General features: G+C 42.9%; 1 protein-coding gene across 1 annotated transcript; it reads left to right on the top strand.

The window, feature by feature from the left end:
- Positions 1 to 758: 758 nt before the first annotated feature.
- On the top strand, positions 759 to 12,591 carry znf469 (zinc finger protein 469; the record flags this gene model as incomplete). The annotated part of the gene is made up of 1 exon (XM_079253366.1): positions 759 to 12,591. Exon 1 carries the CDS (start codon positions 841 to 843, stop codon positions 12,589 to 12,591), a length of 11,751 nt encoding a protein of 3,916 aa, XP_079109492.1. The 5' UTR covers positions 759 to 840.
- Between the last annotated feature and the right edge of the window lie 14,266 nt (positions 12,592 to 26,857).

The raw sequence follows: 26,857 nt of genomic DNA, 5'->3' as shown, positions 1-26,857 counted from the left end.
GACTGAAGTGGTCTCATAGAATTGTTTACACTGATGGTTTTAACTGTGATGTACCATCCAGTCACTGCTGTCAAGCAGTCCTGAGTCTGAGTTTGTGTCTACCTGTTGGAAAGATCTCCTTCCTGTTGTCATGACAAGGGAATCTGAGTATTAGAAGTATTTGCAGCGCTAATGTAAGTAAGTGCAGGAGTCCTGCGTTCTTTGGAACCCCTTATTGATTACATGCAGGTCTTTGTGCAGCGACAGCCCTGCTATGTTATAATGCAACAGTGCTCTCTGCTGGCAGAAACAGAGAACGTTGTATTTGTACTTTATTTATCATCAATTTTGAAATTTCTTTTTTTTTTTTGTTGCATTTTTTTCTTTTTACTGTCTTTTTCTATCTGAACCTACCATTTGTTTTTTTTACAAACAAACAATCATGTGTTTTCTACTTTCAGTACTAAAAACAGGATTGAAGTTATGCATTAAAGATGCATAATTATATTAAGAGTTTTATTTCATGCTTTGTTTTTTATATTTAAGCACCATTCCCAGGTTTCTTCAAGACTTATGCATGATATGATTTCATACCTTTCTCATTCTTTTTCTTTTTTAAATGAAAAAGTAAAACCAGGTCTCCTAATCCCTTTTGTTCTCCTTTGTTTCTAGGTCTGTTTTGCTTTGGTGCAAGATCTGCAGTCCATAATGAGGGTGAAGAGATGAACTTGCAACCAGCGGCCCTGTCCCTGCAGTTCCTGCCACTGGACATTTATTGAAACCCATTACCCAGAAGATGATGTCCCTGTTTCCCAGATAACACTTCTGAGGATCAGGCCTTCACAGCACAGACTGTGCACCATGGCAGGAGAGACTCAGCGAATGTGTGCAGTCAAAGAACTGGATGCTGAGTCCAAACAGCAGGATGAGAGGACGGCGCTGGAGCAGCAGACTGACAAAACCACAAAGGAGTCTTCGGAGCACTTTTCAAGCACGGGCACTGAGGCCAGACTCAGCAGCAGAGTGGCCAAAGTTGAAAAACTAGAGAAGGAAAGGGACTGTCCTCAACAGCGGGAAGCTGTTATACGGCCACAGCAAGCAGGGAAGATTGACTTCAGATCACTGCAGAACAGATCAAAGTTTGCCACTGACAGAACTTGGTCAAGTGGGAAAGGCAGTCCCCAGTCACCAAGTGGAAAGGGCCGCAGCCGGGAAAAGGCAAAGCGGTCAGGAAAGACAGAGCGCAGCAACCCACAGCAGCTTTACAGACTAAGCATTACAAATCCACGCACCATTGGCATTGCCTACCCACAGCAGAAAGTTTTGCCACCCAAGAAGTTGGAAACCAGTTGTGGCCCAGTCTCGGGCAGCTACAGATTCCACGTTCCCAGTATGCCAGAGAGAGAGGTTGAACTACTGCAAGAAAAGCTCAACTACAATCGCTGCTTCCAGGAGACTAACATTACCTCCCCAAGCTATACCTCACAGGCACTAGGTTCCTCAAGTGGAACATCATCCCATTCACATCAACCCCTATCACAGCAACAGCAGCCGACGTCAATGGAGAGCAACAGCACACAGCCTGGAAGTCAGCTGATTCTGTCTGACTTTCAGCTGAGTGGCTCAAATGCATGGCAGTCCCCTGACAGGACTTTTAACGGTGCTAACTATGGAGTCTCATCACAAAAATCTACTGTCGTCTTAGAAACCAGTAAGGTTAATTCAATTTTGTCTGGTCCATTTCCATATGGATATCACTTACTGGAAGAATCAACCTCTGACTCTTTTCCTTGTGAACAGAGCCTCCATTCGCAAGACTTCCCACTCGTCTCTGTTCACGTTAGCCATAACTCTCTTTCCTTTACCCCTGCAGCAGGGGAAAACATTGCTCAGAATAGCACTCAGTTCAGTGGTGAACACCATCCAGAGGACAGAAGTGCTTATCCCCACCCCCCACATTCACAATTTATTCAAGGGGTGGCATCGTCAATCCAGTGTCCCCGGAATCTGAGTGAGGACTCAGCCAGTAGTGACAGCTCTGGCTCCAGCTCTCAGCAGTCAGAACAGGGGAAGACTGCCCTGCCTGAGAGTACAGACACTATTGTACAAGCAGACAGTCGGGATGCAGCCATCACCATGGGGAGTAAGAGAAACTGTCATCCCAAAGACACAGCCACCTGCCAAAGAACAATCAATCAAGGAGGTGTGCATGCAAGAAATATTTCACAAGGTCCAGCCTCCCCAATGCACTTTCCCAACAGAACATTTAACAATCCTCCTGTTAGTAACATTCGCACAGCCTCAATGCCTTTTGATAAGAACATTAATAGTAAGGTTGTAAATAGGTTACCCCACACATGGGAAGGGACAAATAAGGCCTATTCAACAGCTGATCAGAACATAATTCAGTATACTGATATGGGTGAGAAGTTCCAGTTTCAGAACCAGACATCCACTGACCAAAGGCCAAATTCATCTAAAGGCAACAGGATGTCCTGGCAGCAAATACGGCCATCTACTGCCGTGCCAAACTCGAACAGAATAGAGTTATCACGGCAAATAAGCAATCAAAAGCTGGCTTACATAGTTTCCACTTCTGAATGGCAGGATGAGAGCAAATCACACAAACAGAACCCCTTAAAAAACACCAACTCGATCCAGAACAGCAGGAGCACTGATGGGTTTTCAAACCAAAGGCAGGAAACTTTAAAACATAACACTAACACAGTCTCAACTTTTAAAGTCGAGATGAGCCACGCACAAGTATGTGATTCCAAAAGTAAAGCTGTGTACTTTGGACTCAACCAGTCTCTTCCAGCAGCACCATCAAGAAACTATAGCTATCCACCATTACATGTCCCACCTATGGGCCTTATGATGGTGTCACCATATGAATCCCCTTTGCCCTCCCCAGTCCATAACCCTGCATCTAGTAGTACCTGTTCCTCCCTCTCCCCAGCATCCACCAGTCCAGTTAACATCAGTTCAGAGGACAGTCAGATGTCAAAATCAGCTCCTCCCCATCCATTTTATCACCAGCCCCAAAGTAAAACCCAGCTCCCCTCAGATCACCTGAGCACCCACCCACATCAGTTTCATCCCGATGCTCCACGAACACTTCCCTATGCACCAGACAGAGCCAAAGACGACATGATGAGCTACCTGCAAAACAGCCCACATCCAAAGACAAGTATGGATGGAAACAAAGGTTACATGGATAGTTTTGGAATGGAGCACCACCAGCCTCCACCACCATACTCTGCACATCAGCTGTTAGCGAGCTCATTAGCCACAGCTAATCTTGATCAGTTAGATGTGCTTCTGACATGCAAGCAATGTGATCAAAATTTCAGCAACCTGGCTTCTTTTTTAAGTCACAAACAATACTGCGCTCAGCACACATTTGCACAAAATGAACTCAAAGATATTTCAAAGATAGAGGACAACAGGAAGTTCCATGCAGAGCCAATTAAAGCAGTATCGGCAGTGTCAAATGTTTCTCTGTCAAGGTGTCCATCTGATCTTCATCTCTCTTTGTTGGGCCTCAATAAAAATGGAGAATTGATGTCTGACAGTGAAACAAAAGGAGACAATAAAGATGATCCACTGAAACTCAACTTGTTTTCTGGTCAAGGTAATCTCCCTGTCCCTCTGCCGGAGCTGGAAATGGAGGATGCCAAATTGGACAGCTTAATCACAGAAGCTTTGAATGGACTGGGATACCAGTCAGACAATGCAGAGATAGACAGCAGCTTTATTGATGCATTTGTTGATGATGACCTCACCACTGTCAAAACATCATCAAACAAACAATGTCTGAAAACAAAAGAATCCCTGATTTTTGAGAGCAAGAATAAACAAGCCGTCGATGACAAATCTTCCACACAGGGAAAGTCTTTTTATGACTCGGATGTTGAGAGCCACGAGAAAGCATCTATGAGTTTGGAAAAAGATGAGAAAATTAACATGAAAAAAGAAGTCTCTCATAAAAATTCAAGACTCGCCTCAAGGCAGAAGACGTGGGAGCAAGAGAGCAAAGTGAAAGAGGCAAGAAAGCTGTGTAAGAGTGAGGAGCAAAACACGAGCACACAAAGGTTTCTCTTATCCAGGAAGTTTTCTGAGCATTGTGGCGTGAAAAGCTTCCAGGACAACGCTGCACTTCGAGGGTCACCACCCTCACAGGCCTCTACATCTCCAACCTCAAGAGCAGCAGCTAAAGAAAGCAAGAGGAAAAGCACGGGAGGGGGAACCTGGAGCAAAGAGCTTATTCACAAAATAGTTCAACAAAAAAATAAACTCCACAAGCTCCATGTTAAAGGTACCAAAAACCTCCAGTTTTCTTTGGTTATGGAACGACTTACTCCCACTGTGCAGAACCCTGCATTTGGAGAATATGACTATGTTTCAGACTCTGATGATGAATGTGAGCCCGTAAAGATAGCAAGCCAAGGCCGTCTGAATCAAAGTAGTCGCTGTAAATATACATACACTAAAGAGTGCAAATGGCGAGCGAGGAGCGAGAGAGATCAGGCAGCATGGAGGCATGAGTCCAAGGAGTGTTTCGAGGTGAAAAAGAGTGAGTTGTCTCTGTCCCCCGAGAAACATGGTTCTCACCAAAGACTGAGGAGGAGAGGGAGCAGGTCATCGACAAGCAGCGACCTCAGCACGTCTGTGAGCGTTTCAAGCGATAGCATCAACAGCCCCAAAAGCACTGACCGCACTGATTCTGAGAGCGAGAGGAAGACGGACAAAAAGAAAGAATCTCCAGAGCAGAAAACCCATGACAGGTCCTCCCCACAGAAAGTATTTAAGGAGTCCAGCACATTAGCACTGACATTCACTAAATCCATCAAGAAGTATAATAGCGACAAAGCCATTCATTCTGACAACAAAGACAGTTCAGAGGACACAAAGAAGTATCATGCAAATCCAGAAGTTGCTGATTCAGTGTCAAGAAACCCCCCAAAAGCAAGAAACCCACTGAAGAACTTTGAAAAAAGAGGAACCTCTCACACAAAATCAAGAGAGAAACTTGCATCTCATAAAAAGGAAGCGTGCTCAGTTGGCTGTTCAGACAGAAACACCCTACAGGGAGCAGACAATCCCTGCACCAAAGAAGAACCAACACAAAGCAGCAGCACAGAGAACAAGGCACTGCTGTTTGATTCACACTCTCATGCCATTACTGATGAGAGTGATTTTAATAATGACAGGAACACAAAGGACAAAAGAGGAGAGGTGCCCGAAGCCACACAGCCAGAGCTATCAGGCAGTGCCACATTGGAGAAACAGAGTGATAATGTCTGCATGGGAAAAGAGGCTATTGCTTTAGTCAGTGATCTAGACACACACAAGTCTGCACCTCTTTGCACATCTTTGATGGATGAAGTGTGTCTGTCCCCACCAGAAAGCCAAAAAGATTCCCTCCATCTCATGCCGTACCCTCTGGATCAAGAGCAAGGGCTCATGAAATCCCCACTTTCATTTGACACCTCATCAATGTTTGGGGATCTTACTGGCTTTGATAGCGGGCTTTACTCTGAGATGCCCATTCAGAAGGAGGGCTTTCCTTCAATTGAGAACACAGCTGACAAAAAGGAAGAGTTTGCTTCGTCTTTCTCGCCGTTTCTGGAACAAAGAGACTGGAACCTCATTGTTAGTCCTGTGCTCCCAGATGAGGTGTCTCAGTACAAAGGCACCTCAGAAAAATCTAATGAAAAGAAGCCAGATTATGATCACGTTCCTTTGTCTCTGCCAGAAAAAATAATTGACTACAGTACAAATCTCAACAGCTGTGTATCAGAAGACGAACTGGAGATAAAGAGAATAGTAAATGAGCTTGAAAATCAGCTTCAGACAACTAAACTGGAAAGCCCACCACTGCTGGCACAGGATGTCCCCAAAGAGCTGCAAATGAGTAAATTTTCACCCTTACGGCTGGGTGATGAGTCCGAAAGCGAAGCCAATGGTTTGAATAGAAAGTGCTCAGAAGAAACAGTTGATGCATCAGTTTCAAGAATGCCTTCAGAGCCTTTCGCTCAAACAGGGCTCCCATGGCCGAGTGCATTTCAGTTTGAGCTAATGGGTGAGCACCAGAGCCCCCAAACTCTTCACAATGAACCACTTGAACACCAACAGCTCCAGACTGACCAAAAATCAGAGGAGAGAAGCTCTGAAACGGTGACTCCAGCAGAAACAAAGGAGGAGATTTTAGAAGAGAGAAGATACACAGAAAATCTCATGAGAAGCCTGGAAGTAATTTCAGATTCTATATTCAAAAAAGAACCTATTATATCTGTACACAAAAAGCCAAATGTCAATGCTCTCACAAGTCAACAACATGAAAAAAGTGAATGTCAGGCCCCTGATGCAGTTGAGAGAGAAGATCACTGTGAAAAGGAAGCAATTACAGGAAAGGAGAATAATTCATCACTTCCAAATATCAATGAGCCAAAGGATGAAATTGAATTCATTCTCAATGAGTCACAGCCTTCTCTCTCCAAGAAGACTGACCCTTTAGTCAGCAGCAACAAGTCAATTTCACTGCAGCCAAATAAACCCACTGAGAACAGGGATTACATGCCAGAGACCAAAGTCACATCAGAAGAGGATATCGCTGAGAACAGTCATTTGACTGAGGCCACTCACTGCTCAACTCTGGTGACACATGACCTCAAACAGTCCTTCAGGAACAGTAATGCAGAAAACTGTGAGCGTGAACTGATTGCAAACAATAGAGATGGCAAAGAATATTCACCTACAGATGGCTGTGAGGAAGCAGAGGCAGTAAAGGGACTCACTCACCATTCAGAGCATCATTCTTCATCACCAGCTCTTCCTGACCCCAATCGAGATATTGTCCAAAACGTGGCAAATGGAATGAATAGAACATTGGAAAAGCAATTTGCCAATGAGTATAAAAATCATCAAGACATCAGCTCATCTAATCCTGGCCAACTACCAGTCCAATGTTCAGAAAGGGTTGCTGAGGAAATACCTGTTGAAACATCAAAACAATATTCTTTAACTCCACTTTCCTCCTCAAAAACCTCCAGTCCATCAAACACATACAGTGAACCAGACCTTTCAGTACAGATAGTTACCACAGACAAGCCCTGCAGTCCGCTACTGGTAGAAACCAACACAGAAAGCTGCTGCTCACCCCTCCATGACATCCAATCTACAGAGGGACAAAGCAATCTGTTGATCCTGTCACAGTCTGATGGCATTATTAACAGGGATCCCTGCAAAATGACTCCATTTAATGACTCATTAGAAACTGACGTAGGTCTCGTCTTTGAGCCTACTCAGAAACAAGATGAGATTTTGAATGTTCAAGACATTAGAGAGCATCTTCCCGCTGATTTTATGGCAAGCGAGCAAAACTCCCCATGCAGAGAAGAGACAGAAGAAAGTCACTGCATCTTTTCTGACTCTGCTCCACCAATTAGTCCTCTGTTATCACCTCATCAAAAAGAAATGCAGAAATCTGCAATGCAAGAAGAGTCATTCGAGTCCAAAAGTAAAAGCGATAATGAATCTACTGATCAAGGTTCAGTTCAAAATGCAAAATCTCCAGTAATCAGAGATGATAGCCCAAACAACAAAGAGGCTGTAGACAGTGATGCATTAATCACAACAACTGAAATGGACCATTCTCTGATAAACTCTCCTCAGTTGGACTTTAGAATCAAAAAGTTTATAATTCCTAGCTCTGAAACTGGTATTCTCTCACCGCTTCCTGTGAACGACACCACTGAACCACCAGATTTGACAGCCAGCCTTGAAAAAAGTGATCCGATGTATGGTTTAAAGCTCAGCCCTCTAAATTACAACGGCATCACAGATGAACCCGCACAGCTGAATCAATATGAATACATACCAATATCACCTGCCAGTAAGCCTGAGGAGAATCTTGACACCCAGCAAAGACCCAAAGAAGACTATGACTCGTGTGACTTAAGTGTCAACCCTGCACTGATTTTTAATCAAACCGAAACAGCAACGACAGTAGCGCTGAATTCAGACCCTACAGCTAAACTAGATCCATTAGCTGAACCACTGACGCTGCAGCCGAGTATGAAGTTCACATGTTTTGCTCTGGGTCTCCCAACTGAAGTCAAAGGAACAAATTCTTCATCTGATAATGTAATGAAAAGCATGGAGGTTTTCCGTGATTCAGTTGAACCTGTCGACCATTTGCATATGCATCCTGATCTCATGAACAAAGCTGAAACAAAGACATTAGATTCTCAAGAGGCTTCTGCTGCAGAGAGTGCTCTTTTAAAAAAAGACTTTTCAGATGGCCCATCCACTCCCCAACTACTCATCATCTGTGAAAATGAGCAAATGCCCCTTCCTCCAAAGCCAACAGAGAAGCTACCAACAATAGAGCTTGGCCAGTGTTTAACAAATGACCAGACCAAGAAAGAGACAATGCAAAAAAAGGCACAAAACAACACGCAGCCGGGTAAAGTGCTCTGTGAGATATGTTTAATGTGTTTCAGAACTGTGCCAGGCTTAAAGAGACACAAGGCCATGAAGCATTTGGTCAGAGCTGAAAAACACACTGGGCCACAAAGCACAACGTCAAGCCATCAGGGGAATCTGCTTGTTTATGAGGCATCACAAACTACAGAGAAAAAACATAAAAATGATTCACAGGCTTGTTTCCCAACAAGAATAGATGGATTGCCTGAGATAAGTAGCTCTCTCATATTGAAAACACCAGAGTCTGAGCCAGTCCTGGAGGATACGGCCACTGAGACGAGTTCAGTGGCAGTAGATGAGATAGGCCATCAAAACTCTCTGCTGTCTGTGAAGGCAAAGAAGAACAACAAAGCTAGAAAGAACAAGAACAGCGTGCCAAAGCCTGACCCTTTTTCTGATGAGCTTCTGAATATATTAAAAACAGACATCCTTCAAGCTATAACTCCCGAATTCAAAAGCACTGCACTACAAGAGCAACTCAAGTCCCCCAAGATAAAAATCAATGACAGGGCGGTTGCCAGAACAGAGGAATTCCCTAACCGTGGCACTTCTCATTCCACATCTCCTTCAGGAGAACCAAACGTGTGCAATGAAACTGTGGAGCTAAATCAGATCGCTGACACAGAGGTGATGACATGTGCAAGTGTGACAAAGATGGCAAATTTGGACGTGTGTGCAGATAATAGCGTGGAAAGTGCATCTGTTGAGAAGGAGATTATGAGCGACTGTGATGAGTCCAGAAAGACGCTGTGCACTGTGAGGGAGATGTGTGAACTGAAGGGAACAGAGGACAACCTCGCCCAGGAGATTCTGAGAAAAGTGTCTACAGAGATAAAATGTGAGAAAAACAGGAGCCCTGCAGACAGCGTACAACCTCTCTCCTGTTTAAATTCCTCCCCTCTCAGTCCACCGAGCATTAGCCCTGAGCTGAGGGCCTTACTCGATGATGACACCACATTCTCTCAGCTGTTTCCCAGAGATGAGGAGGCCAAAAGGAAAAAGTGCCCGAGGGTGTACAGTAAAAGAAACAAAAGACAAAAGTTATCCCCCCATTCGGATGTAAACACAGACAACATTCCTCCTGGCACCTGCAAGCAAACTAAAGATCAGAACATGGAAGCTCAAGGTGAGCAGACATTCAGTGACAGTCAAGCTAGCCACTGCGAATATGAAACCATTTCCATCGACGACGCCATCATGTTGAACATGTGTCACAACAGCGCTTTAAAAGCTGATGGTGAATCATTGAAGCAAAGTGAGCAGGAGGATGTTCACGAGGTCATCAGAGAACTTGGCAATAACACTTTAAATCCACTGGAAAGCAGTGTTGATAAATCTGAATGGATTGGGCCCAGCAACCTCAGTGGATTTGATGCCTGCTCAACAGTGGCCTCTGAATCTAACCTTTGTAAGCCAGATGTGCCAACCATGCCCTGCCCGCTGCCATCACCAGCTGCTCAGTACGCCGTTGAGCCACGTGTTGCGGAGGGAGTCCAAACCTTCCACAGCATTGACATCCAAAACATCAATACCACCTTTCAGCTTCCTGAGATTCAGTTCTTTGACTCAGATAAAGATATCGCAGTAGCTCCTCCCCTTGGAAGCGCAGATTTGGAAAGCAGAGACGATGACAAGTCAAAGAAAGTCACGGAGCGGCGAGGCAGGAAACGGCAAGATGGGGGAATAAAGGTCAAAGACAAACAGTACAAGTGCAAAGTGTGTTTCACTTGGTTCCTCACCTTGGGTGAGCTGAACTTTCACAAACTCTCCCACAACCCCTCTCCGCCTCCCACCTGTTACATGTGCGTCCAGCGCAAATTCAGCTCCAGAGAGCAACTGAGAGACCACCTTAGGGAGAAACACGCCAAGAACAAGACGGGTATCTGGACCTGTGGAATGTGCCTGAAGGAGATATCGGATGTGTGGATGTACAACGAACACTTACGAGAGCACGCTACTCAGTTTGCCAGAAGAGGTCAGACTCAAGGCTCCATGTTGGGCATTTCAGGCTGCTTCATGCAGGAGACGGCGGTGAAGAACTTTCTCTCCTCAATCATGCAGCATCGCTCCACCAAAACCAACAGAGAGTCCAGCAAAACGACGAAAGAACACGAACGAGCGGCATCTGCAGACGTCACTGCGATAGAGGGGAAAACCTCAGAAGGGTCTGAACCAAAGCTGCACAAAACCAAAAGCAGCAGTGGAGCAAGTGGGAAGCAGAATACATTAACTCCACTTGAGGTGCTTCACAAAACAGAGGCACCCAAAAGCGCGGAGATGCATCCCAACTGCAAAGACCCCTCGAGAGACTGTCACCACTGTGGGAAACAGTTCCCGAAACCATTTAAACTCCAGAGACATTTAGTGGTGCACAATTTGGAGAAGATTTTTCTGTGTCACAAATGCCCTGTCTCGTATCAGGAGGCCCAGGAGCTCAAAGAGCATCTGAAGAGAGCTCACGAGGAGGTGGATGAGCTGGAGTCAAAGCACACCACTCTTTACACCTGTGAGCTGTGTGCTGATGTCATGCATGTGATTAAAAAATCCTTCATCTGCAGCACCTGTAACTACACCTTCTCTAAGAAAGAGCAGTTTGATCGTCACATGGAAAAGCACCTGTCAGGGGGGAACAAAATTTTCAAATTCCGAGGCGTTCTTCGACCTGTCAAAGCATCTGCGTCCAAAGGAAATGAATGTGATTCACCTGCGAGTAAGAAAAGGAGAATTCTCTCTGACAGTCTGCCAGAAAACAGCTCTGACAGCGGCATTGCCAGTGTGAGCTCTCTCCACTTAAATCAGAGCGCTGACACACACTCTTCAAAACCCTCGGTGTCCACGGCCGACGACTCCACACAGACTATCGCAAATGAATACCACAGTGACACAAACAACACAAGTGTAAAGACTGAGGACATTGCTGAGGACTACTCCGAGCTACTTGTGGAGTTGGAGAAATGTATTCATCTGAACTCATCAACATCTGTTACACCCAAAGAAGAGGAAACTGACCTGACTCCTTCCCCTAATCTTGATAAGGAGGGCAATGGAAAATCGGTTTCTGAAGAGTGCGATGTGAAAGAGGAGAATGAATCAGTCTGCATAAGAGAGGAGTCAACCTCATGGGCAGCATCTAAAGAGAGTAGCAGTGCAGGGGAGGAGATATTTAAAGCAAAGGAAAGTGACACTACTGAAACTGAAGGGAAAATGGATTTGCCTCCAGCGAGTGAGAACTCTTTTGTCAGCTTAAGTGAAAATCAAATCCTTTTAGAGACACCTGAGTCTGCAAAGCATGAATTAGCTGCTGATGAGATGAACCAGCCAAGGGATGATGAGCAGTGGCATCAGCCGTTGTCTGTAAATGACAGTGAGAAGCAGGTTTTATCGCACGGTGCTGAGCTGGAAAGTGGAAGTCAGATTAAAGATAATATTTCCCCGGCAACAACAACTGACAACCCCAAAAACACCGCAACTAGCAACACAAAGGGCACCGAATTCGCTCCAGTCCTACACTCAAAGGTTTCCCTTAACACTTCAGCCTCAAACGAGGACAAGGACTCTGTGAAACCACAGAAGAAGAGGAGGGACATGAAATCCCCACACATTCTGCAGCGAGTTTCCCCTCCAGCCACGCAAGAGAACTTTGGTGTTGATTCCAAAGTCAAAAAGAGATTTCGCCCAAGCAAGTGTGCAAATACCTCCCTGCAAAGGAAGTCAGATGGAGCCACTGAGTACCCCGTGCTGTCCTCTGTAAGGGATGACGTTGTTAGCAACAAAATAGTTTCCAAGTGCAAGACTGTAAACTTGAGCTTGCAGGCAAAAAGAAGTTTGCTTGACAGCTGTGCTCCAAAAAAACCTGAAATGGTTTCCTCACAGAACGGGGATTATAAAGCCAGAAAGGGACCTCTGGGGAGATCTCTGCATCCTTCTGCATCTAAAGTGTCTTCAGTTCCTATTAATAATTATTTGAATAAAGCAAGGCCAAAGATGGGGGTTCGGTCAATGGACAGTCACTCCTACCGGACAGCAGAGTCCCAGAACAATCTTCTGAGTCAGCTGTTTGGCCAAAAACTCACTAGCTTTAAGATTCCTTTGAGGAAGGACACATCAGAATCTATTAACTGAGGGGGGGGGGGGGGGGGGGGTAAAAGGGATCTGTGAATAAGCGACTGTACATTTTCACAGTTATAAATGTTTAAGACAATTTATTATGGTGAATGAGATTGCACAGCTCTTTTCTGTGAAATGCTATCTTTAAATACTTACATAGTCACTTTATGTCTTCTTTGTACATGTGTTTTTATTACACAAATGTGAGGGCAAATGGCAGATATGAACAAAAATGAATATTTTAGATGAGGAACTCATTGAACTTTTGAGAGATTATATTTCATTAACCTAAAGGAGAGGAAAAAAAGAATACTTGAAAACACAGTAATGTATGTTCCTTTAAGAAATGCATGTTCATTTTCCCTGCATTACATGATTCTTCAAGTGTTTCTCCAGAAGGACCAAAATGATGTCATAACTGACTTGGACTATTGTCTGTGCACCTTTCATACATGCTTCCAACACATTCACTTTGTACTTTTTAAACTTTACTGTACTGCATTCACATCATTATTAGCCTTTTGTATCGACATCACCTGGTGCTACATTGTGTTGAATTGTAATGTGAATGCTAATGTCCTCAGAAGGGAGCATGAGATCTGTAGCAATTACAGTACACACATCCAACTGTTTTTTACTGGTTCTCTGTACTTTATTGAACATACTGTGCAAACCATCCAAGTCATATGTAGGCTGATAGAACTCATAATTAGGAAAGCTTCCATTGTATAAACTCAGGTGCACACAAGGACATTACAGTCCCAAGACCTGTATTTGGAGTTCTTCCCATGCACTGATAATACCACACACAAATTAAAAACTCATTCATCTGTGTCTCCAAATGTTTAATTATTAATAGTATTTACTAGAACAACAAAGGTGCTTTATCTTGTCTATACTGTATGTATCTTTTATTGTATTATATTGTAGGTAGATTATTGTTTTGGTGTAATGCTTCATGTCAAAGTTTTATTTTAATAATGTGCAAAATTAATCAGATTGAAAAGAAAGGGAAATGCAGCACCTCTTGCAAGTTGTAAAGTGGTTCACTAAGTGCCTGTTTTACAGTTGGTCATTAAAGATCTGTATTGGTCTCCCCTCGCTCTTTTCTTCCTTTGTTCATGGAATGTTTTGCAAATGTTCCCTCTTCCCTGCGGACCGCATCTGTCACCACATGCATCAAACAGTGGAAGCAGTGGAAGCAGCTTGTGCCTGGAGGCAAAAAACAGGTGCACACACAACAAGGTCTGACTTCATTTTTTTCCCCCTCAGATGAGCACTTCAATGAGCTCACTCATCATCTGAAAGATGAGCATAAATGTGCCTTTACTACAGGGAAACATTTAACAGAAGACAGATACATTCATACAACCATATATCTGTCTCCACAAGCGCAGCTGAGCAGGCGGCCAGGAGCTCTCACTTGCATCATGCTTCTGTCATGTTGCTCTCTCACCACATGTAAAATGGCTTCTATTCCTACATGAACATTTTTCATCATCACATAGGAATAAAAAGCCATATTACACCGTGGCATATATGTAGAAACACTCGGGGAAGACAAAGGGGAGCGGTGTTTTCACATCTTCCTCTGAATTGCCGTGAGACCTGAGAAAAGGAGCAGAAAGAAGAAAGAATGGACGGGTTATTTTCTTTGACAGGGACTGAAGCTTAAGCATTCAGCTCTGGCTAATAGTCCAATGTAAAACTTTATGCAGACTGACTGATTGAGACACTTTTTTTTAACATGATTTGTGGAGTTATGCAATCATCAAAGCAGGTTTTATGCATATGGAAATAAGGTTACTATATCTTAAATCTGTGGTTCTCACTGTGTTACGAACACACTGGTGTTTTCTGTAAACACAGCCATCAGTCTGCGTGTTGATTCAGAGGCAGTGTGAAGGAAGCACAGCCACAGTGTTGTTGAAATAACTCCTCTAATTAATTTAGAGGGAATACTGGCTTGGCAGCGCCCACAAACGCCATATTTTTGGACTCAGTGACAACAGAAAATAAAGCAAGCCTAACTGGGCAATAATAGACCACACGCTGTATCAGTTTCTTCCTAGCAGCATAAGAATGAAGGTCTTGCTGGTTTGTTGGCAGGTGTGTTACATCTTGACCTTTGTTACAGCCCAGGTAAAGTCATGAACAGCAAGATAAAGTTAAAATTTCACTTGGTTTTATTGAAGCAGACAGCTGTCAGGAAGGTAAAAATCTTAGAAAAATCCCTTTAATTTCAGCTTATTTTCTGATATTTTACTGAAATTTGGTTTCAGCATTGAGAATAATTTTACATGCACATTTCCTTGATAGAAGTCTTGTAGTCCAGCTGTCACACATTGCTGACCTTTACATCTTTAACATGGCTATATTTAAATTTGACGCCATTCAAATGATTGAAAAAAATATTAATAACTTTTTGTTTTTAGTAAATAATGCAAAGAATACATTTTGTGGACTGAATAAGATTCTGTTTTAGCAGTTTTTAGTTATGAAAATCTAAAATGTGAGAAGAGAACTAACGGAATGATAACTACAAACCCACCTCACATGCCTGCAAATCTGAAAATTACATTTTAGTTGCACATATTTTTACTTACAGTTAGAAACAATTTAACTTTTCATCTTCAAAAATACCTTTTCTCAAAGGGACTTGCTGATTTTTTTTTTCTCTTTCTAATCATGATCACGTATAATTAATCAGAGCAGCTCTGGTTCGGTTTTTAGTGAAAACTTGACTTGTGAAATCTGCAGGTGACTGTTTGAGAGGGTTTTCGTTTTTATTGTATTATTACCAAATGAAGTTATATTTTCATGGCACCTTTCATATAGCAACACAAACTGCTTTGCATGTTGAAAACAACAAAGAAGAGTTTGACAAACAAATATAAGCACACACCTGATCACACACATACAGACACAAAACATGCGCTCCCAATCCCATTTCACTTAACACAACTCTGACAGCATATCTAGAAAGGATTTTCAGAGTTTACACATTATTTAAAGAACTTAACTGAACTGATTGGTTTCTACAGACATACTTGTAAAGTCAATCTTTAAAATCTAAAATTTATTTTAATGTTTAACGTTTAATTTTAATGTGTGTCGCTGTATATAAATGCTAATGATGTCTTCCCAATATAAATTAGACATGATTTGCTGGGGGTGATCGTTTGCATTAGCTTATCTACCCAAATAAGTGGTTTAAATATAGAGAAATACTGAAAGAAGGTTGATCTCATAATCTCCGCCAATGGAAGAGTTAAGGAGGAGTCAATATCTAAAAGGCTGCTCCTTGTTGCCAGAGTTTCCTCATCCAAATTAAATCTAGCTACACTTTTAATTAGACTGGAGCATGCAGTGTTCATGCAAGCTAAGATTAAATTCAGCATACTGCAGGAATGTTGGCAGGTACAGGATTCGTTCCTTCGCATGGCGCCTCAGAGCTGCATGATTGATGACTTAAGTGACGTCAAAGCCATCGACACATGAAAGTTAAATGTCTGTGATTACCATGTCAAACTGAACAATTAGAATAAAAGGTGAATAACAATAACATGTGCTTTTTACGTATTTAAAAGGTTTGCCATTTTTTTCTCTTTTTTCCACCCATAATTGTGCTCATTGCATTCATTGTGTATCATTAGCTCAAAGGAAAATGTAAAGCTAATATTTCACCCTGAAATGAACCTTGACTTTACCTGAACCTTGTAGTGCTCTTGGTCTCTCTCTGCACCAGCCGTTTTCTCCCAGCGCCACCGGTCAAGAGCTGTGGTTGATTATGACAAAATTAAAGTAGAGACCTGAGTGTATTTTGTCAAAATTGAACCCAGAATGTGTCACACAGAGTGAGTAGGAGCCCCACGCACCCTACTGTCAGGCATCCTTTTATCATCTGATCTATGAGGAAATTCTCCAGGGGCACAGTTATGCAGGAGCATGACAGGAACGCTTTGCACTTTGAAGTAGAGTGACATTATCAGTAAGTATGGTCTTGAAATAGCATCTCTTCTCTCTCCCTCACTCTGCATTTCTGAGTCTCTTCCCCCCTGCCTCATCTGATCTCTCTCCTTCTTCCCTCCATCTATTTTCCTCAGCCGCCACCCTCATTTTCCCGCTCTGCCTTCTCACACCTCACCATCAATTTCCATTTCAGCATCTCTCCCCCTCTTTCCCATTTTTGCTTCAGCGTCACCTTATTTTCCTCTTTCATTCTTTATCTCCGTCATTCACCTGCTTTCCCCCTACATGCTCCTCCTTTTTTTCCTCCACCTCACCTTCCTCTTTTTCAGCCCTCCTCCTTCCATCTCCTCACTTTCAAGCTTCCTATCTCCCTCTTCCCTCTTCCCTCTCATCCTCCCCCCCCCTCCTCACTGGAGCATGCTGCTGGCTGCCTCTCAGGGAGGTCATGAGATCAGGGGCAGATAGAGATGGGCTAGTGGTCAGCGGTAATGACACACGGGCTGAGGGGCCGCTCGGGTCGCCTCTCTGGGGAATGTGAGGTTTCAGCCATCACGGAGAGATAAATAGATGGATGGATGGGGAGGTATTTGATACACAAAAGGGAAGAAATGGCTCAGCATCCCTTTCAGCACACACAAGGGGGGAAATCGTGATGAATTTCCACTAGGATGATATCTGAAATCATTTGTGTTCAATTGTGAGAATATGTATGAATAATTCAGCATAAACACGTTTCCCTGGTGTGTTCAAAGATGGAAAAGAAAAAAAAAGAGAATATCAACACCAATTTAAATCCAAATATGTGATTATTGCATGTTACCAAGCAATAAAAGTGTAAAAAAAAATTAACAGTTTTAATAATATTGTGTATGTTTTCTGTCTTTAGTCTAAAGGAGACATTTAATGGAAGTAAAACAGTTCACAATTTAAAAACATAAAAATTGACCAGTGCATGAAAAAAATCTATATTTTTGCCTGTGGCATCTCGCCTTAAGACGTTCAAATAGGAGAAAACTTTGCGGGGATTCCCACAAGACTGCAACCTGAAATATTAATCAAAGGGACGAGCAAAATCCAAAATGAATTACTTCACATATAAGCAGATAGAGAATATGTCACTGTGGAGAAATGGTAATATGGGAAGACAAAACATTCATGCAATGCCAAGCATGGTTTGGATTCCCAAATTAATGGCCTCTCACCAGGAACTTGTGGTCTCTTACTGCCAAAGGAGCCTTTATCTGCTCAACCATTTGTCATTTCAGTCAGCACCAGAGAGGGAACAGGCTGTACACAATGGCTAAAAGTACCTGTTTGATGTTCCAGGTTTACAGAAATAAATGGGGTTGCTCTGCAGGGGCTATGCAAACAAATGAAAACCTTTTGGTGTGTGTCTGCAGTGAGCACAGCGCTGCACCCAGCAGCAGGTGCATCCAGAGCTGCTGGCCTCACCAGAGGAAACGCAACTTATTGTAACAAAGTTTGCGAATTGCACAAGTTGTATTGTTATTGCTAATTTGATTAAAAGAAAGTGGCTTTTTTCCAATTAAGTACATTTAGTACAACACATCGGCGCGTAGCTAAAACAAAATTTTCATTTGTGTGCATAGATCAACAGAAAATGACCTGTATGGTCAGTAGGGTTTGCCTCCCACCCCTCCAGCTGCCTTTATTTCTTCCACCCTTATCCTCTCCCCTCCTCCACTTCCACATTGTGCTCCTTCAGCTTCCCCTCCCACCGTCTCTGTGGTTATCACAGAGAATCTGAAGGATCTACCCTGACATTTGATGTGGCACAAAATTGGATTTCCACTGTGATTCTCTCCTCAAGCCCCTCATGGAGTGTAATCCACGCTGTGACTAATTGAGTGACATGCCAACAGCCTGAGTGTGTAAATGGATATTTGCTGGTGAAATGTGCCTGTGACCTGCCCTCCTCCGCCCCCACCCATCCCCTTCTGATGGCCAAGGAGTTCATTAGACAGAGAAAGAAAATGATGGTGCACACAAACACACAAAGGTGACTGGCTGTGCAATATTCTCCAACACAAAGACTCATTACATCCTTTGTCAATGTCATCTCTCGCTGTTGCGTGTTGAATGTGACCTCATCACATTCAACATCATTGTTTGGCTTCCTGTAACATTCATAACCAATCTCAACAAGAGAACTTTGATTTTCCATGTAAAATAAACAACAAATGCGACAGACTGTCTGAACTTGTGTGATGGAGCATATTATTTCCGGGTTTTTACTAACGACATTATGCTTTGCACATGCAAACCTGTGCTCTAAAGTGGGAAACAGAGATGTCAGTAACAGATGTTGTAGGATGACTCACCACAGCGAAGTCACCTGTCTGACCAGTATCCCAGAAAGCAGTGCTTTAACCCAGTAAACCTCTTGTGCAGATAGAAGAAGAGCTCTCCACAAATGATGCAACAGACAAAGAAGCTTTTTTGTTTCATGTAGATGTTTTATCTTCACACAAAATCCCCAGTCAAATCGCTCTGACATGCCCTCTGCACTGGGGACCCTGCGTTTGATTTAAATATGAATAACTGCAAATGTTTTCCTCCCTGGAGGACTTTATACAGCCGTTTTATTCTGCATTAAAAACTTTCCACTTACATGTGTACGTGTTCCATCATTTAGTGAGCGCTCTTTGTTCATCCACACCCCCGGTAAAGTACACACCCAGACAAATTCACACCGACTGACATGAAGAAGTGTACGCTGAACACCCACACTCCCGAGGTTTGGTTTGACACGTTGTGAAAACATAATACTTTAAACAGTTGAGCTGCTGACAGCAATTCAAAGCGTAATAGCAGGCAGCACGCAGCACGCAGCAAAAGACACTGATGAGTGAACTCATGGATGGGTGATAATGTGGCATACGTACCTGAAGGATTTCACCAGGCTCTTCCCTCTCAGTTTGCTTGTCTCTCCCCTCTTTGTGAATTTGTCTGTGCTGCCGGTGTGTTTCTGAAGGAGGGAGTCTTCACCCTGTCGAGTCAGGGACCGGGGCTCAGCTGCAGAGACTGACATCATCCCTTTCAGAGAGGAGGTTTTCCCCTCCCGCTATCTGCACCCTCTGTGTGTGTGTGTGTGTGTGTGTGTGTGTGTGTGTGTGTCTGTGTTTCACGCTCCCTATCCCTCCCTCACACTCACTCAGCCTCATACTACATACAGTAGTATACTCCTCCTATCTCTCCCTCCCCTTCTCCTTTTTTTAATCTCTTTTTTTTTTCTTCCACATAATGGTGCTATTTTGCGAAGCCACCACAGGTGAATGACACAAACACTAAAACTGTCTCTATACTCAGTAACAAGTGCTATACTATTAATATCCACCTGGACTTTTGTTGCATTTTTTTCCCTTATAGCCAAAAATGTGAATCTCTCCGCACAGAGGAAACTTGTCCTCCACGAGTTTTACATTAAGGGTTTTATTAATAGATATGGCTGCCTGCAGATCCTTCATAGTTACCTTCCCTTCTCCCTCTTTACCCCTGCATCTCTTTTCCATTCCCGTGAAAGATCAAGGAGCACACAACGCCTAATGGGCAGCCTGCTTTCACCCATCCAATTCTTTTAGATCAGCAGGAATGAAAAAGGAAAGGAGCAAAGCACAGGGAGCCCCTTCTGAGTGTATTGAGATGAATGCCTGTTGTGGTGCCTGCAGCGAAGGAGATCGCTGTTGCTGTCCATGGTGCTGATTACAGTTGAAGGAGACATCACTAAGGACAACAGTGACCCTGTAGACCCACAGAAAATAGCCTTCAACAGAGCAGGAAGGGGAGAAAAAACTTGTTTCAGTCACTGCAGAAAACACAGATTCACACATACACACACACACACACACACACACACACACACACACACACCAGCGCACACACCGACACAGACCAGCATGCACATATAGAGACTTAAATCTACCTCCCAGCCTCTTCCTCTGTCTCCCACAGGCATTTCTCTGCGTCTCAACTCATTTAGGCTTACATTCATCATTGTATGGTAACCGTGGCAGGTGTGATTAAAATGGATTAGCCCTATTAAAGAAATGTGTGGTGCATATTACACCCAAACCGCACACACGCGCAGCTGTCCACAGAGCCACATGCGTTCATCTGCAGCCACAGCATTATACTCACACAGAGTACATTCAAATGCATTAACAAGTGCGTACACAAGCATATGCAGCGTGGTAAAAGCAAAAACAGCTGGATGAAGGTAAAAGGCTTGACAGGCGGCTCAACGATGGCCGGCACAGCATCAGAACAGAAGAGAGATGTATGCTGTGTATATTGCCGCTTTTTTGGCATTCACACAGTGGACTCCTTTTTGTTGTCTTAACTCTCGTCTCAAGAGGCAGCTTGTAGAATCTCGCCTCCTTGTTTCCATAGTGACACTTTCCCTCCTTTGTGCAAGAGAGTATGTGTGTATTTCAGAGACACACAGAAAGGAGAAAGACATGCGTAGGGGGGGGGAGAAAGGAGGGGATGACAGCGAGATAACTTGGTTCACTTACATTTATTCACCACAAAAGGAGAAAAAGAAAATAAGTCCACACAGCCAGTTTTCTGCATCAGGGAAAGTATTTGCTGTTTTGTTTTCATTGGCAATCTTCAGTCAGTTGTTTAACTTGAGACTGGTCGCTTTGCAGGAGCTCAGCACAGATAAAAACATTGTTACTTCAAGAGTGATACTAACAATAGTAGGTGTTTATTCCTCAGATTATTTATATGTGTATCTGTAATGTATTACTCATTTTGCTGAGTGTTGATTGTGGGAGCTGCCAGTTCTATTTTTTCCTCTTTTTTTTTCATATACACAACAAAACAAAGTAAAACCAATTTATGCCTTATCTTCTGATGCAAATGCAGTCCTTTTTTTTGTAGGGCTGCACCTTTTAACACCTTTCAAAAAGATATTTATTCCACCGCTTTATGAATTTTCACCAACTGTGGGAACATATTGCATCTGAAGCCATATGGCAGTTCTAACAGATGACTTAATTAGCCAAAAACACCTTGTGTATTTCTGCTTTATTTCTTATTCGACACTATCAGACACAAGAGGTAAGTTGCAGAAACGCTGTACTGATAATAACCCCAAAAGTATCATGAAAAACATTCCAAATGACCTTGGAAGGCAGAACTATCACCTGGATAAAATACGGCTTCATCTAAATCTGTGGTGCAGTGCGCGTAATAAATTATTAATTATAGACATTAAATAGCTGTATTTATCACTTTCAAAACAACCTGGGTGGAGTTGGGAGATTGATGGCAGGAAAACAGATGTGTGTTGTGTGTGTGTTTTCTACATTATTTTCTCCTCATTCTGACTTTTTTTCATTTAAAAGCTCTTGTGAGGTAGTCCTAGTCATGTAAAGACCAAAGCTCACTCTAAAGCTAACTGTGGCAAGACATAAGATGTCATGTAGAGTCTGCATCACTGCAGATGCCACACCAACATGCCTGATGATCTCCCACTTCAGCCATCACTCACTCATGAACAAGATACTTTAACTCCTCCACTTTGAGCAGGACCTCATTCCCAGTCTGAAGAGGAAACTCCACCCGTTTCTGGCTGAAAACCATTGTCTCAGATTTGGGAATGTTAATTGTCATCCCAGTCGCTTCACACTGGGCTGCAAATTGCTCCAGTTAGAGTTGGAGATCACAGAACCAATGAAGCTGGCAGAACCACTTCACAAAGTAAAGACCCAATCCAGAGGCTACCAAACTGGTTTCCCTCAAGATCTCAGCTGCATCTGGAAATTCTGTCACTTATTCATTAATTTATTTTCCATACAGCTTAATCCAGTTCAGAGTGGCAGGGATCCTGGAGGTCATCCCAGCAGTTAGCAGGTGAGAGGCAGGGTACACCCTGACAGGTCACCAGTCCATCGCTGTAACTGGAAATTCTGTCTGTAAAAACTGTGAACAGAATCAGGGATGAAGGGTAGTCTTGGTAGAGTCCAACCCTCACTGGAAATTAATCAGTTTAGACTGTTTTATTAAAATGGCATAGCTCTGAATGCTGGAAACCATGGAAGAAATACAGTTTCTGAATTTAAAGTATTTGATATTTAATTCAGCAACAGTATTTTTAAAGTTAAACATAGGAGGTTCAGTCTGAAGGATTTTGGGGAAAAGGCACCAGATGCTAATGTTTAATGGATGTTTACACAATACAACAACCTCAGTTTGTTCCAGACATGTGGAGAATAGAAACCGAATGCTACTCCTTGTCTGGTTCTGACTCTGGGAACTGATAAGAGACCAGATCCAGATCACCTGAGGGGTCTGGTAGGTTCATGGGTCAATTGGTTGCTGATGTTTTTGGGTTATAAACCATTCAGAAGTCAGTAACAAAAGAGTAGAGTCTATCCTCTGACTAACAGGCAGTAAAGACCTCAGAGCTGGACTGATGTGGTCCACTTCAGTGCTCTAATTGGTCTGTTCCACTGAACACTTACTCATCCCAACCCGACACCACTCCTCCTGGTTTGTAGGTGTTTCCATCAAGACATTCCCACATTTTAAGCAACAACTCCGCTGCAGTTTTGACAGTGCAGAGTCAGACTGAAAATGTGACATGTACAGTTTGCAGGCCACTATTGGACAGAATTTGCCGTCACAAGATGAGTCATGAGAGCGACTCCCAATCCCCCATGTTCAAAATCCAGCTGCTTTTGTGTATAGTGTCAGCAGGCCATGTGTGTCGCAAACAAATGACTTCACAATACTCACCAGCCACCTTGCTACAGCAACCCCGCTCACAATGAGGGCTCCTTACTGTAATGGAAACAATCTAAACTAGGTAGTGCGGTGTCGGCTGAGTAGGGCTAAGTAGGTGCTAGTGGAAAAAAGAGCCATTAGTGACATCTCAAGCAGCAGAGATCTGAATGAACAGCAGGTGTCTAATTGATTTTTTTTTTTTTTTTATGTAGACCTGTAAATACACCAATAATTAAAGTGACTAAGGATGAAAGCATTGACTTGTTTTTTCCAGATCCTGCAGACACATCAGATCTTTCTCCCTTGATATATTTTAATGTTTTTTCAAAATTTAATCCTTTTCTACACCCAGATTTTTGTTAGAGTTTTTTAGGGTGTGAAGAATATAGCTCTGTGGCGACTATCAAACTTTTCTCTTCACCTCAGTTCTGTTTTTAACCAAAGAAAGTTTAGGCCCATCCAATAAGCTGATTGCATTCAACAAACTGACCACAGCCAACACCACTGCACCCCACAAAATGTGCATGCCTACATTATTTGTGATATTTGTATCATCCAAAAAGTTAAATCTGCGATAGAACCACAAAACTGTCTCTAATAATTTGTTGTATAGCCTTTGGTGAAAATGAAAACGGTGATACTAATAAATTGTTGGACTTTGATGTGACAAGGGGTGAGCAGAGGAATGCATTGTGTCAATGGTTCTTTAAGTCCCCAGAAGTGCAGACAAATGCACGTGTGTGTGTGTGTGTGCTCGTGCCAATTTAAAGGGCGTATGTATGAGTTAAATCTCTTCTTTTGGCCCAGTAGGAATCTGCAGAGAGAAAAGACTTACCAAGGAGCAAATCCCTTCTCCCCATGCCCTCCAGCATCTCAGCCAGCTGAGTTCCACATCAGTGAATCTGATTCAGGAGCAAGGACACTGGAGGCTCTGCTGAGATGCAGGGTCGACTACACATAAGGGGATTGTCTAAAGTGAGACATCTGCCATCTTGAGCTGTCACAACTCTTGTGTATAAACAAACATATTTAATGAAATTATGAAAGAGCTGATGAATCCTTCAAGCATGGTTTAAACATCGTTTCACCTCTTTGTCATTCAACTATTATCTCTGCTCTTCACAGTTTCTGAATGCCTAATAACAACTAACATGGCAGCGCAGCGTCATGTGATTCCTGCGGCAGGATGATATTACGCAAACTGAAGTTGTTCCCCATGCTCTGAGGTAAGTGGTGGTTTTTGACATCCATTCTGGTTGCGGTGTGAGGAGAGCATGGAGGAGTCAAAACAGCAGAAAGGAAAGCGCAGAAAGTGGTGAGACAAGACGGTTCGTGTCAGAGCGGTGTTGACTGATGCTTGAGTGGCTCTGAGTTGCTCTCAACAGCTGGTTGAAGTCGTCGTTAAGCCCAGTATTGCTTAGCTGCTCCATCAACCTGCAGTTATCTCCATAAAAAGAGGGTCTATCACCCCGACAGTGAGGCTGAGGTAGAGGTGCAGCACTCAATCCTTCACCATTTCAAATTACTGTAACCCACCTGCCAGACACTTCCCACTGCAGGCACAAGCGAGGCCGCGTTACCTTGTAAGGACTTGTTATCACTCAGAGATTGGAGCTGCTCGTCCTTGTGGTTTTGGATCTGTGTGACCGAGCAGGAGAGTGTGTGACTCCAAGCAAGCGGTGCATGGCTGTAGATGACTGTAGATTTCTCTTTACTTTTCTATTTTGTCTTGAATCAATCCCCAGAGTGTAACAATACCTATTTCTCTCTGTATAATTGGACTGGATGACAGGCACATCTGAAGTCAGCGGATGAAAGCCTCTCTTGACAATGGAGTGTCTGGCCTGTGACATGACTTGAATGGGGAAGAGATAACCCTTTCAAGCACACACACATACAGTAGGTGCTTATGACACAGATGAGTAATACAGCACCAAAACTAAGCATGCACAGTCATTTACTCACTCATTTGTATGACAAATGAGTGGTGCTAGAACAGCCACTGATCTGAAAAAAAAGATGCAGATATGAGATGAAGTGATGTGATTTGTGTCATGATCTCCAATCTGCACTACAATAAATCTCCTCTGTATAAGCAAAAAAATAAGTTGCAGATTGAATTTATTATGCCGCACACCAAATATTTGCTCAGAGATGGTGCGTTCTGCTTGCTCTGCATAACGCTAGTTTGACAGACTGTAAGTTTGAATAGCTGCCAGTGAAACAAATTATTATTCAGTTTCCCCTGTATTCCGGCTTGACTATTTATATCCGCCTGTGAGGGTGTGAATGTAATATCCTACATCCTGATGCATATAAACCCACACAGAGGGATCACACAAACACACACCAACAGACTGTGAGCAAAACAATCTGAATATATCTCAATAAAACACTTGAGGAGATATTTGTTAAAGCAGATTTCCAACTCAGATCCCCCCCTACAAAAAAAAGCACAAAATGTGTCTCTCTTGGTTTTATTTGCTCTTCGCTTTGTCACTATGGAAACCATCATTGCCCAAACATCCCAGCACAGATGGACGCTTACATTAAGTGTCTTCCCTTTTCTCCCTCCGTTAAGCCTCTTCCTTTGCCCGTCGCTTTCATCTCCTTTTCCTGTTATCGCTCATCATCTTGTGGCCAAACAGGTAAAAAAAAAAATCTCTCAGAAAGTGTGTTCCCCCCCCCCCCTTTATTCTAAACAGGAAGATGAAACATGAGTTTAAAAACAACAAAAAATGTTATCTTATTTCTTTTTGTTTGTTTGTGTGTCGCTGCTGAAACAGGGCATAGATCAATAACTTAACAAGGCCGAGAGTGAAATGTTTCTCTGTTCAGTACATGTATTTATCTCCCCCAAGTTGGCTATATTCATACTCTCTAATGACACCCACTGTGTCACATCATATACTATGACAAAGGTCTGTGTACTTGGGTGTACGGAATAGGTAGAAGATTGTATAATAGCAGCCATAAATCAATATGACACAGTGTCCAAAAGTGATTGGTTTTCTCTTTGTCCTTTGCATCCCCTTCACCGCCTGAAGGTGGCCCAGTAGAGTAGGTATTTCTCTCCCCTAAGTTTTTAGGTAATATACAGCACTAATTCTGCAATGATTTATTTAGCCGATGATGTGCACTGCGAAAGTGCAGACTAGGAGGATATCTGTGAACAGAATATTAATCATGAGACAATTTAATATTGTAAACAAACACAAGTTTTTTTTTTTATCTTTTTTCCTCAGAATTTCACAGCAGAGCTGAAACGGTTCCAAACAAACACAGTGACATTAATGGGAAAAATGCTGATAAACCAACATTAGAAATTGTATTTGGAAGACATATGATCAATATTTTGTAACAACAGTTGATCAAAGTGCTGTGTAATGCAGATAGATTGATGTACTTGGATACATTTAGCAAACAGTGTTTCTGTTTTAGAGTTTTTGGGTTTGTTTTTTTTTGGTTTTCCAACATGAGATATAAAGTCTCATCATGTTCATCAGTGAGATCCAGCGAGAGGCGTTTTTCTGTTGCAGATACAGAAGTTATGCTC

Source organism: Telmatherina bonti (assembly GCF_933228915.1).
Source record: "Telmatherina bonti genome assembly, chromosome: 2".
In the NCBI taxonomy this organism is placed as follows: domain Eukaryota; kingdom Metazoa; phylum Chordata; class Actinopteri; order Atheriniformes; family Telmatherinidae; genus Telmatherina; species Telmatherina bonti.
This window is presented reverse-complemented; position numbering and strand designations above follow the sequence as displayed.